This window comes from Lepidothrix coronata, unplaced genomic scaffold (assembly GCF_001604755.1).
Source record: "Lepidothrix coronata isolate B3197 unplaced genomic scaffold, Lepidothrix_coronata-1.0 Scaffold91, whole genome shotgun sequence".
Classification (NCBI taxonomy): domain Eukaryota; kingdom Metazoa; phylum Chordata; class Aves; order Passeriformes; family Pipridae; genus Lepidothrix; species Lepidothrix coronata.
The window spans coordinates 2,370,022-2,381,009 of NW_016690271.1; the positions used below are offsets into that span (position 1 = coordinate 2,370,022).

Sequence of the window (10,988 nt, forward strand, 5' to 3'; positions counted from 1 at the left end):
TTAATGGACAGTGAAACTCATCTTTACCATCCAAGTTTCTTTCAGGATTTGGCAGCCAGCGGTACTCAGCCCCTTCTGGAAGGTTCCACTCCAGCCTCTCCTCTGCAGTAGCACCTTTTGTGATCTGGAGGCAGAAAACAAGGTAAAGATTGAATTGTGCCTTTGGTATTTACAGCTCACAGACAAGGAAGAATAACATACTGGGAGGGTGATTTAATTTGGAAGCCTGGCAGACAGGGAAACTGTTAATTATTGAAAGTTGCAACTGTGCTAAATCTGGTGATTTCATCCCACTGTTTGTCAGAAATACGCAGCAAAATTAACTGAAGGCAAACCTGATAAAAAATGTGAAAGTTTCTTTCATTGGGGGCCTGATAGGCAACTCTGGTCTTCTCCAAAAGGAAAGTCTGAATGGAAGCACTACTCAGATGGTGGAATCTAGAGGGGGGGAAAGAGCAAAGATTTCAACAAAACCTCTTCACAGAATCCAACAGGTGCTGTGTTTTGTGACACCAACTGACTGTGAATGCTTTGCAGTTCACCTTCAGTTTTGTGCAAGCCTAATTTCGTATTTCATTCAGAGTTCTTAACTGCATCTCTCTTCTTCCACTGCTCTGTTTGAGAGATCAGGGTGAGAGCTTGCAGAAACAAGAAGGGAAATAACAACACTGTGAGCTGCCAGCAAAACCAAAATACGCTCTAAAGGCAGATCAAATATTCTGTGGCAGACTTCAGCAACAGGCTTGTGAAGGTTTAAAGGAACAAGACAACAGGGGGTTTGCAGAGTGACTGTTACCTGTCTAGCTGGAGCTGGATGTACTTCCCAAAGCGGCTGCTGTTGTTATTCCGCAGGGTACACGCGTTGCCTGTGGAATTGCCAGGGACACAATAATCAGTGGTTCTACTCTCCCATGCAGGACATAGAGATAGTGAGGGTGATTTGATCCTGTATTTTGAGAGTTTACTTTTAAGGAGGGGACCAAGACATAGCTTGGATTTGTGTGCTAACAAAGAAAATTCCCACAGTGGCCGTTACTGCTTTTTGCTGTTAAAAAAGCCTCATTTACCAAATGCTTCCATGACAGGGTTGGAGTCCAACACTCTCCTCTCTATCCTTTCCACAGTTTCATTGCCTTTTGGGGAGATAACTGAAGCAGCAACAGAGGCATAGAACTTCATAAGGCAGCGAGAGGTCCAGGTCTGCAAGAGAGAGGCTTGACAATAGGGCCTTGTTTTTCCCATGTTATCAGCTGTGTCAGTGAGTGAGCAGTGCTGGCTGCTGGAGACACAGTGTGCAGCTGGTGGGGAGGCTAAAGAGAGGAACTGTGTCAGGCTGGTAGCTCTGGTTCAGTGGAAACTCTGTGCCACAGACACATTGAAACGCTGTTGGAGTGGGAGTGCTTTGCTGAATGGCAGTTTCATTGAGATGTCACCATCTGGAAGCTCAGCCAGAATTAACAGCCAGTGTCTTAAGATGAAGGGAATATAAACGGATTTTGAGTCATTAACACCCAGCAAATCAGTTTGTTCTCAGGCTTAAAAATACCCTCAATATTGTCCTGAGCAGGGAAGGGCCCAGGGCAGGCTCTGAACTCTCTGCTCCATCTAAGTCTCTACACAGGGTTTGCTGACACCTACATGAGCTCCCAGACAGACCAGGCTGGGGCATCAACTCAGGTGCAGTTCCTGTTGAATGATTCAAACCCAGCCCTCCCAGAAATGACAGATGTCACCTGAAGAGCAGCTATATTAAGCAGAGTGTGTTTAACTGCAGCAATCACTTAATGCTTCACACATATTTCAAGAGAGTCACACTGGAGCAGACTGGCTACGTGCTCCATCAGAGGGGGTTTTAATTCATCTCTGCTCCTTCAGTGCAACACTCTGCACTACAAATCACTGGCAGATCTCAAAACTTAAGAGCAATGTCATAAAAAAAGAAATTTTCTTACCTTCCCAGCACCACTTTCCCCACTCACAATGATAGACTGGTTCACAGGGTCCATCTGGTTTTGGACGTTTCTGTAGGTTTGCTCAGCCACTGCAAAGATGTGAGGTTTTAAATCCTGGCAGTGAAAGAGAATATTCAGATTTAAGAGAACGGTAATTACACAGTTCAACAGCAATGGATAGCAAAGGTCATCTCACATTTACCTGAAAACAGTGCTGCTCTTTTCACAGAACTGATATTTCACTAGAAATGGGTTTTAGCTTTTAGGAGTGTTTTGCTCACACAGATTTTGAGGAGCCTGACATCTGGGTTCTGCAGAAGGACAGTTATTTCAGATACAGGCATTACCTGAGGTCGAAGTGCCACATGGTACTCTCTCATAAGCTCAGGGGAATAGAGGCAGGAGAAAGGCTGGAATGGATTTAAAGCCACGAGGCTGCAGCCAGCATTGGTGTAAAACAAGTTGACTCTGTATCTTGCTTGAAGACATCTCAGAACTGAAAAACACACCTTCTGTTAGCACCTTTTGCAAGTGTATTTGATTCATCCTGAGCCTGTTTGGAACAAAAATCCTTCAGGTATGTTACCTATTAGGTTTATTAGAGAATGAGGTGACCAAGAGAGAGATATGGGTCTAATGTACACAACAATGTCTTCAAGAGTTGTCCTTGTTTGTAAAAATTTTAAGGGATCTGCTATTCCATTCAATAAATCCTGTTTTTTTTCTTTTTTCACACAGTCCTAGAGGGCAAATCTATTCCCTTGCAGAACACACAGGCAAGAACTCCCCATCTCTGCTAGGAACAGGCCTTAGCTGCTTCTAACAGCATCATCTTTAAAACCTGAGGGAGGAATTTACTTTTTAAGACCAATATCATGGCTATATTTGGAATCTAAGTTAGAGCTCGTTTTCTGATGTGTTCAGTAACACCAAACTGCAGTGCCAAGGTCCTGCAGGGGTCCTGCAACAGTGTTAACTCACACCTGGCTGCCTGAACCAACACCACCCATGTGAGCTCTGCATGCAGAGCATGCTAAGTGTGACTTTGAAAGGCTCAGAACAGGCTTTAATAGGCTTTGAATCTTTAACTACTGTGTTCATGGCCCTATTAATGCAATGAGAGCAGGAACTACCCCAGATCAGTAGCCAGGGAAAGTGATTCCTCAGGAGATCCTCCCCTGGCTGCTCCTACCTGTCGTGGTTGTCACTGGATTAACTTTGGTGAGGTCATCAAAAAGGTGCAGTTTCTCTTCATCACTGAGGAAGGCTCTAACTTCTTCTTCAAATGATTCACTGAGGTCATTCTGGATGACAGAGTCTCCTTTTTGGCCGTTTTCCTAGAGGGGGTGTCAGATCAGCACCAGTCAAAGGCTGAATCCAGCTGGACTTTCACCTCATCCACTATTCCAGCTCTTCTACTGCTCCCATGTCCAACTGTGGACCAACACAACTGCAGTTTTCCCAGCAGAGGCTTTCATTTTCAGGGTACACACACCACAGCCAGGGGAGAGAAATGGTGGAAGAGCTGGCCTGCATTAGCTGCAGATTTGTCCCCTTTGAATCACCAAAAATGTTCAAATCTTTCCCTCTGGGCTCCCGTGCCCTTGACAATATTGGCTGGAAGGACACACTTATTGTACAAACATAATGGAAAACTAAGAGAGATTCCAGGTCCTGTTTGTCACTTACAGGGAAAGGAGAGGTTAGATAAGAAAATGAAGAAGGGAATAAATACCCTTAAGGATGTGCTTAACAGGCACCTGCCCTGTTAAAGCCAAGGGCACAACAAAGATCCCTGCCTGCTGTTGGTAGCACAGCTCAAACCCACAGTAAATAGGTCCAGTCAATTCATGAAGTAGGGCTGAATATTTATTAGTAGTTACCTAATCTTGACTGCATGGAAATAAGCCAAGAATTCTTTCCTGGCAGTAAAATTTAATTAGCACACACAGTTCCTGGTTTTCTCTTTACCTGCTTTGGCATCTTGTCCAGGCCTGTGGATGGGAACGCTGGAGAGGAGCCTTACTTTAGGGTACTTCATTCAAATCAGACTGAAGGATCCTTAAATAAGACAAAAAGGCATTTAGAACCAGATAACTCTGGACATGTCAATCTCCAGAGGCAAAGCCCAAAGGCTTCAGACAGAATTACTGATCCCAGTGGGACCAGGCAACACTGGAAGCCTACCCAGACTATCAGTGACGGTCACATGTTCTGCTGCCCCTGCAAATAAAGCTGATTTGGAGACAATAATGAACCTTTCCTTACATCAGGAATAAAACACTTTGTTTCTCTTGAATTAATAAAGCAAGGTTTCTGGGCAAGAAACTGCAACCTTTTGTTAAATTCCTTCTGTTTGGCCGAATAGGAAAGATTTGTGGTCTGACGGCATCGGAGGAGCCGCCAGTGCTTTTGGAAAGGCTGTGACTCAGAGAAGTTTGTGCTGCAGCAGAAACGAGATAGGCTGCTGTCCCCTTCCTGCTTCCTCTGGAAAACTGTGGAGCCAACCCAAGGTGAGTCAAGCCCTTTGGATTTCTGTGGTAAACGCAGAGATTCCAGTCACAGAGCCAGGAAGAATTCTGTCCTTCCAGCAGCCGAAACTGCCATTACTTCCACTCTATTTCTAATTCTATTTCAAATTCTATTGTAATTTTAATTCTATTCCAATTCTATTATATTATAGTCTATTTTTAATTATATTCTATTCCAATTCTACTATACGATATTCTATTTTAATTCTATTCTAATATATAATATTATGTTATAATTCTATTTATCTATTCTATTCTATTTTATTCTCTATTCCTATTCCTATTCCTTTCCTTATTCCATTCTTACCTGGCATGAAAACACCACTTAGCGCCACGTTCGACCCCTGAGCTGATGCTCGCAGAGCTCAGGGCACCCCGTGACCCCCAGCCCAAATCCCCCCGGCCCATGCCGGTTCCCCGGGAGCGGCCTTTGTGTCTGTGCGGGATCCCGGGGGACGCGGGATCCCTCCCGGCCGCTCCCTGCGGGTGTCGGGAGCCCAAGGTCGCTGCCGCCGGGCCCGGGGCGGGAGCGGGGCCGGGGTTGGAGCGGGCGGGCGATCCCGGGGCGGCGATCCCGGGGCGGCGGGAGGCACGGGACGGGATGGGAGGGATAGGATGGGACGGGACGGGCGGGGTGGGACGGAAGGGGCCGGTGCGGGACTTACCGCGGGCGGGAGCGGGGCCGGGCGGGAGCGGGGCAGCGGCGGGCGGAGGAGGCGGAGGCTCGGGCGGGGACTCGGGCGGGGATTCGGGAGCTGCGGAAGCGGCTCCGCTGGCGAAAGTGCGGGCGGCGAGCGCGGCCGGGCTTTACCTGCGGGCCGGGGCGATGCGGGACACACGCACGGCCCGGCCCCGGCCCCGGCGGTCTGTGCCACCGCCCCCCGCGCTGTCCCCGCTCCCGGTAAGATCCCGCGGGGGAGACAAAACCCGCTGGCTTTGAGCTGTTTATTAACGCTGTGGACGTTTCACGGGTGTTCTCCCGGAGGTGGAGGAGCCGGGCTGGGCTGGGGCTGCCTCAAAGAGGTGCCGGGGGGGATTTGAGCCGCCGGGTTTGTTGCTGACCTGGCATCGCAAAGTTCCTTAAGGTCGCGTTTTTACATAACTGTTTCATTTACACTATACAGAAGATGGCAGAGTGTGTTCTGCGGAGCGGGACATGCAGTAAGATTATTCGCAATGGGAATATTCAGTGGAGTATGTGGTATTTAGAGACCTTAAGCACAAATATATGAAGAATCTTGGAGCGCAGCAGGATGGGTAATGCTGGAGCTTGTCCAAGTCTTCCATGTGCCTGTAACTCTGCTCAGCTTCCCAGGCCACTGTTTCCAGCTCGGGGGCCGCTGCTCTGTGTTCTTTAAATTGAAAAGTAACTCAATAACTCCTGAAATCAATGGTGTTTTAATGAACTGGTACATAAGGTTCCTTTTTAAGGAGTTCTGACATCCCTGTTCTGTGAATGATCGTGGACCAGAGCAGAACTTAAAGGGTTACCAAAGCAAAGGACATTACCAGAATGGAAGAGAATGTGGCAGAAGGTGGGAGGAAGTGTCTACAAGGTGAATGGAGCCAAAAGTTGCATGACCCAGAACAAGACAATTGAAGAAAAGAAGAAAGCTGAATAAGTGTAAAGATGAACACTAGTTTGTTAGTAGGTAGAAGTATGCACACTGTAAATTTATAGGGCCAAGTATTGCTTGTTGATAGGTTGAAGATGCTTAGCTCACAAACCAGAAATGAAACTAGTTCCTCTATGAATAGAGGCTTGAAATAAATAATAAAGGATTCTCTTGCTGACCAGCGAGGGTGTCCGTGCCTCAGTTGCTACACTGTGCTACAAAACTAACTCAAGGTCACATTTGTGCTTTCAGAGGAAGAAAGAAGAATGTCCCAAAAACAGCTGAAGGAGGCCTTTATCAGCAACCTGAACGGAACTAGTTTGCTGGAAATTTCCGTGGGCTTGTCCCTGCCTCCCCTGTGCCTGCTCTGCAGAGGGCTCCTCCTGATTCTGTACCACCTGCACTATGGAAAACCTGTAAGTTCAAGGAAATACAGCCTGCTGCTGGACTTCCTGGTGCTGGTATCTCCTCTGCTCTTCTCCTGCACGGTCTTGTCTCCAGTCCTCTTTCTCGTGCCAGTTATCCTCGCCGCCTTCTGCGCCGGAATATTTTCCAAAATATGCAGCCAGAGAAAACAGGAGACCAGAGTGCCCTTTGGGCAAATTGTAAAAGAGTTCCAGCAGACGTACTTGGATCCCGAATACATTCCAGCAATAACCGTGTTCCGTGTCTATGTCAACGTGCTGACAACCATCAGCATTTTGGCCGTGGACTTCCCGCAGTATCCCAGGCGATACGCCAAAGCCGAGACCTACGGCACGGGAGTTATGGATCTGGGGGTCGGAGCTTTCATCTTTGGCAACGCTCTCGTCTGTCCTGAGGTTCGACAGAAGTCTCATGTGACACAACCCAAGTTTTCCAACCTGGCCAGGCAGCTCTTTTCTGTTTGGCCCTTGGTTTCCCTCGGCGTGGGGCGACTGCTGAGCGTTAAATCCATAGATTACCACGAACACACGTCGGAGTACGGAGTGCACTGGAATTTCTTCTTTACCTTGGCTTCCGTGAGACTTGCAGCATCTCTGCTTTTAGCCATATTTCCTAAAAATAAGTCTTGGATCGTGGCTCTAACTCTGGCTGCACTTTATCAGCTCATTCTCAACACTACCTCTCTGAAGACGTTTCTCCTGCACGGGAGCAGCGGCAGGGACAGCAGGGCTGGATTTCTGGATGCCAACAGGGAGGGGCTGCTCTCTCTCGTTGGGTATCTGGCCACTTACCTGGCGAGTGTCCAGGTGGGGCTGTGGCTGCTGCAGTGCAGGAGCTCAGTGAAGGGCTGGCTCGGGGCACTGCGGGTCCTGGCCCTGGCAGTCGTGGTGCTGTTCGTGTCCCTCCACGTGTCCCAGGCGCGCGCGGACCCCGTGTCCCGCCGGATGGCCAACCTCTCCTTCTGCCTCTGGGTCGTCGCCCACTCCCTGATGTTATTTATCTTCTTTGTAGCCACTGATCTCACCTTGGTGCTCACAAAGCTGCTGGTGAAGGGCTCCAGCGTGCCCTGCAGCTGGGGCGTTGCGAAGCCCCCTAATTCCAACAAAAAGCTCGGAACAGCGGCCGCGCCGGTGGGAAGGGAGGACGAGCTGCCACACCCCTGCCTGATCAGTGCTATTAACAAAAACCAGCTGCTGTTTTTCTTGCTGGCAAATGTCATGACCGGTGCTGTGAATATCCTGGTAGATACAATCCACAGCAAGGCTGCCTTTGCACTTTGCATATTGCACTTGTATATGTTTGTTAACTGTTCAATTATGTCTATATTGCACGCCAAAAATATAGTATTAAAGTTTTGGTGATTTCCACTCTGAGTGGACTAGTTGGACTTCGCTGTAGTTGAATGGTGGTCTATGGAAAAATTAGTATTTTTCCTGTGTGTATTACAAAAATTAGTATTTTTCCTCCCTTTTCCTGTATTGCAATAATTTATAATTTAGTATAGATCTTTATCATTTAGTATTGATTATTTTTTATTGGTCCTCGTTACCAGATTATACAGTCAGTGCTGTTACCTGTTGGAAGTTGTTACACGCTTTCCTGAAAACTTAGTTTTTGAGATTGCTGAATATTCCTGCTGCTCCTAGGAGTGAATTGTATTTACAGTTAGTGAACTGTGCTCATACCTAAGGGCTGGTGGAATTAGGTAGCGATGTATGGAGGAGAAGCCAGATGAAAAGGAAGAAAATGAGTAATTATATATAGAGAGAGGCTTAGCTGTGTCAAGATTTACGTAGTTAAGGCCCTTGAATAAATAATAGATAAGAATAATTCTTTTTTCAAAATATATTGAATAAGTGGATACTTAAAAATATTTTTGGCCCCAGTCCTGCAAAGATTTATGCATATGCTTGACTTTGATGGTAGTAATTGTATGTGGAATGTTAATCACATACCGAAATCTAAATTAGCCTTTGAATTAAAGCTAAATTTTATTTCCATCCTCACTGATGAATACAAATGAAGACCCTGGATAAAGTGTGATGCTCTGAAGGATAAACTCTACTGCACATGAATTCATAAAGCAGTTGTTGGAGGTTGTGGTGCAAATAATAAGAGCAGCACAGCCTTTTATAAGAAAATACAAAGTTCCCAAACTCATTCACCCCCAACCTGCAGGACCAGCACGTTGTGACAGCTCATCTTTAGGAACTCTGTAAAACAGGGACTTCAGCTTTCAAAGTACTCAGGGCCCACCTGCTTGTCTGTAAAATGACTTGAAACAGCAGCTCACTGAGTACTGTATTTTGACAGCAGAGATGTCTTCCAGGGGGAATATTTGGTATTAATTTTTATTAGCAAACAAACAGGGTGCAGGTGGAAAGAAAGGCGATGCAGTGGCAGGGCCTTGACGAGGGATGTGCTCAGGTTCTCTCTCTCAGTCTTCCTGCAAGGCCAGAGCAGAACCCCCTCTTTGTGACAGTTCTTCCTGATCTCATAAGGTTGCCGAGAAGAGAAATATATTTAAAGAGCATGAGGAATTCAATAATGGGATATAAATACTTTAGAATACAAATGGTAGTTGATGATAGATGGCTGATGTCAGTCCAGTTACAGCAGTGCACAGGGGCCATATTTCATATTTCTCCTCTCTATCAATTGTGATGAATCATAAAACCTTTGGAGATTGAGCCTCTAAATCAGATTCCTTGAGGCAGCCATGCTGTGGAAGATTCCTAAACTTGTGAGGTTCTCTTAGCCCCTGGCCAACAGAAGGGTGAAGTCTGAGGATTAAAAGCTGTGGCCATGCTGAGTTTCCTGCTTGTTTGCTTCCAAGTGAAATCCAAGTAGTCTTCAGAATTAAAGAGATCCAGCCTGGTTTATCCTGGGGACAAATGCAATAATTGGCAACAATGTCTTAGAAACAGTTGTGTGTTTACAGCAGTTTTCTGGTAATTGGTGGATGTATTTATTTTAAAGCACTTTCTAGCCTTGCCTAGGGAAGAAAGGCCTCCCTCATGAACTGAATGGCACTGCTCATTTATGCAAAATTACTCATGGATATTAATTTTTGAAATATTTCAAGCCCAGGCCCTGCAGTGAGTTCTGCCTGTGAGCACAAGCCTATGGGTGTGATTCAGAACCAAGGCATGAACTGGGTTGTGACAGGCAGAGCTGTGTCTGGACAAGCACAAGCTGCCCAGGTGCCAAGTGCACTGGGTGAAGCAGAAATGCCGTGGGAGGTCTGGGCAGAGCCCTGGGAGCTCCACACAGGCAGGTTTGCAGCACAGCCAGCAAACCAAGGGCATCTGGTTGTGCCAGGGGAGGGTCAGGTTGGACATCAGGAGGAATTTCTTCATGGAAGGGGTCTCCAGGCATTGGGAGGGGCTGCCCAAGGAGGTGGTGGAGTCCCCAGCCCTGGAGGTGTCCAAGGAACAACTCAGTGCTCTGGGCTGGGTGACAAGGTGGGGATTGGTCACAGGCTGGACTCGATGGTCCTGGAGGTCTTTTCCAACCTGAATAATTCTGTGATTCTGCAAGTTGTTCACCACTGAATTAATGAGGGACAATTAATTCTCATTGCTTATTGTCAATAACAAATGCAGCGAGCTCTGCCCTGAAGTGTGGTTATTAATGCTGAATATTCAGGCCATGAATACAGATAATTACCCAGGCCCCTCAAAGAGCCCAGAGATGCAAGGGGGCATTCTTTGATCCCGGGGTCTGTGGGAGCAAACAGCACTGCAATGGGGCTGAAAAGATGTGAGCAGTGAACAGTCTGCAGGCACTTTCTCCACACACACCCCAGAGCTGTCAGCTGGGTGCTGCAACACTGCATTTCACTTCACTCCGGGCTGTGTTTTGACAAGCAACCCCTTACAGATCAAAGATATATTAAAAAAAATCAGAAACTTTTATTTAGTTGTTACATAATTAGTAAAAATTTAAGATATTTCTACTGTGAACACTGAAATGGTTCAACCATAGTGTGCCACCGACTTCAATAACAGTAAATCAGAGGACTGGGGAAAAAGAGTGTGTTTTGCCTTTGCTGCCATAATTTCACCAAATTACCTTTTTGTAGGGCTGCAAGATGGAAAAAATATGATGAGAGGGCAGAGCTGATTACATTTATCCTTACCCTTTTGTTAAACATTAGTAACTTCTTAACAGATCTCATTATTTTTAAGGATCAGCTCCTTAGCATGCCTTCCCTTTCAACCCAGCACTGTCTCTTTTGAAGTCAGATGTTACAATAAAGATTGCAGGCAGTATCCTATTTCAAAGCCACGGTGTCCTCGAGAACAGGTATTTCTTCCAGGCAAAGAGGGGCATGCAAATGAAGGCAGGAAGGGGCTGGCTGCCTTTCCACTGTGTTGCAGACAACAAACAAGCTGCGTGTTCCAGCAACGAAAAAAAAAATTAAAAATCCATGGATAAAAACTGTATGAAATGCGATGGTG

The 10,988-nt window shown here is 46.6% G+C and overlaps 2 protein-coding genes across 6 annotated transcripts in view; one reads left to right on the forward strand and one right to left on the reverse strand.

Annotated features, from left to right (window-relative positions):
* Positions 1 to 5,181, reverse strand: part of MYO19 (myosin XIX) — a 17,773-nt gene extending 12,592 nt beyond the window's left edge. The window contains exons 1-9 of one of the 2 annotated variants that reach the window (XM_017821673.1): positions 5,149 to 5,181; positions 3,924 to 4,013; positions 3,145 to 3,289; positions 2,300 to 2,448; positions 1,953 to 2,066; positions 1,068 to 1,200; positions 797 to 866; positions 336 to 438; positions 28 to 124 (exon numbers count right to left, since the gene is read on the reverse strand). In XM_017821673.1, coding sequence (XP_017677162.1) covers positions 28 to 124; positions 336 to 438; positions 797 to 866; positions 1,068 to 1,200; positions 1,953 to 2,066; positions 2,300 to 2,448; positions 3,145 to 3,289; positions 3,924 to 3,935 — 823 coding nt within the window. In that variant the 5' untranslated portion in view covers positions 3,936 to 4,013; positions 5,149 to 5,181. Of the gene's footprint in view, positions 1 to 27; positions 125 to 335; positions 439 to 796; positions 867 to 1,067; positions 1,201 to 1,952; positions 2,067 to 2,299; positions 2,449 to 3,144; positions 3,290 to 3,923; positions 4,014 to 4,790; positions 4,932 to 5,148 lie in introns of those variants that run through there. The other variant, XM_017821674.1, reaches the window with a different exon arrangement.
* Positions 26 to 7,898, forward strand: PIGW (phosphatidylinositol glycan anchor biosynthesis class W). 4 transcript variants are annotated; one of them, XM_017821676.1, is made up of 4 exons: positions 26 to 142; positions 4,321 to 4,465; positions 5,915 to 6,135; positions 6,352 to 7,898. In XM_017821676.1, the coding sequence occupies exons 3-4, from the start codon at positions 6,114 to 6,116 to the stop codon at positions 7,884 to 7,886; spliced, it is 1,557 nt and encodes a 518-aa protein (XP_017677165.1). In that variant the 5' UTR covers positions 26 to 142; positions 4,321 to 4,465; positions 5,915 to 6,113; the 3' UTR covers positions 7,887 to 7,898. The 4 variants fall into 4 exon arrangements, with proteins under 4 accessions (XP_017677165.1, XP_017677167.1, XP_017677168.1 ...); XM_017821678.1 differs by lacking the exon at positions 5,915 to 6,135; XM_017821677.1 differs by lacking the exons at positions 26 to 142; positions 4,321 to 4,465 and adding an exon at positions 5,334 to 5,384.
* The last annotated feature ends 3,090 nt before the right edge of the window (positions 7,899 to 10,988 follow it).

What these genes read in the sequence shown, in the direction of transcription:
- PIGW (XM_017821676.1), top strand. Translation starts at nt 6,114, where the DNA reads ATGAACACTAGTTTGTTAGTAG. An exon ending in GAACACTAGTTTGTTAGTAG is followed by an intron (nt 6,136 to 6,351) that starts GTAGAAGTATGC and finishes TTGTGCTTTCAG; the next exon opens with AGGAAGAAAGAAGAATGTCC.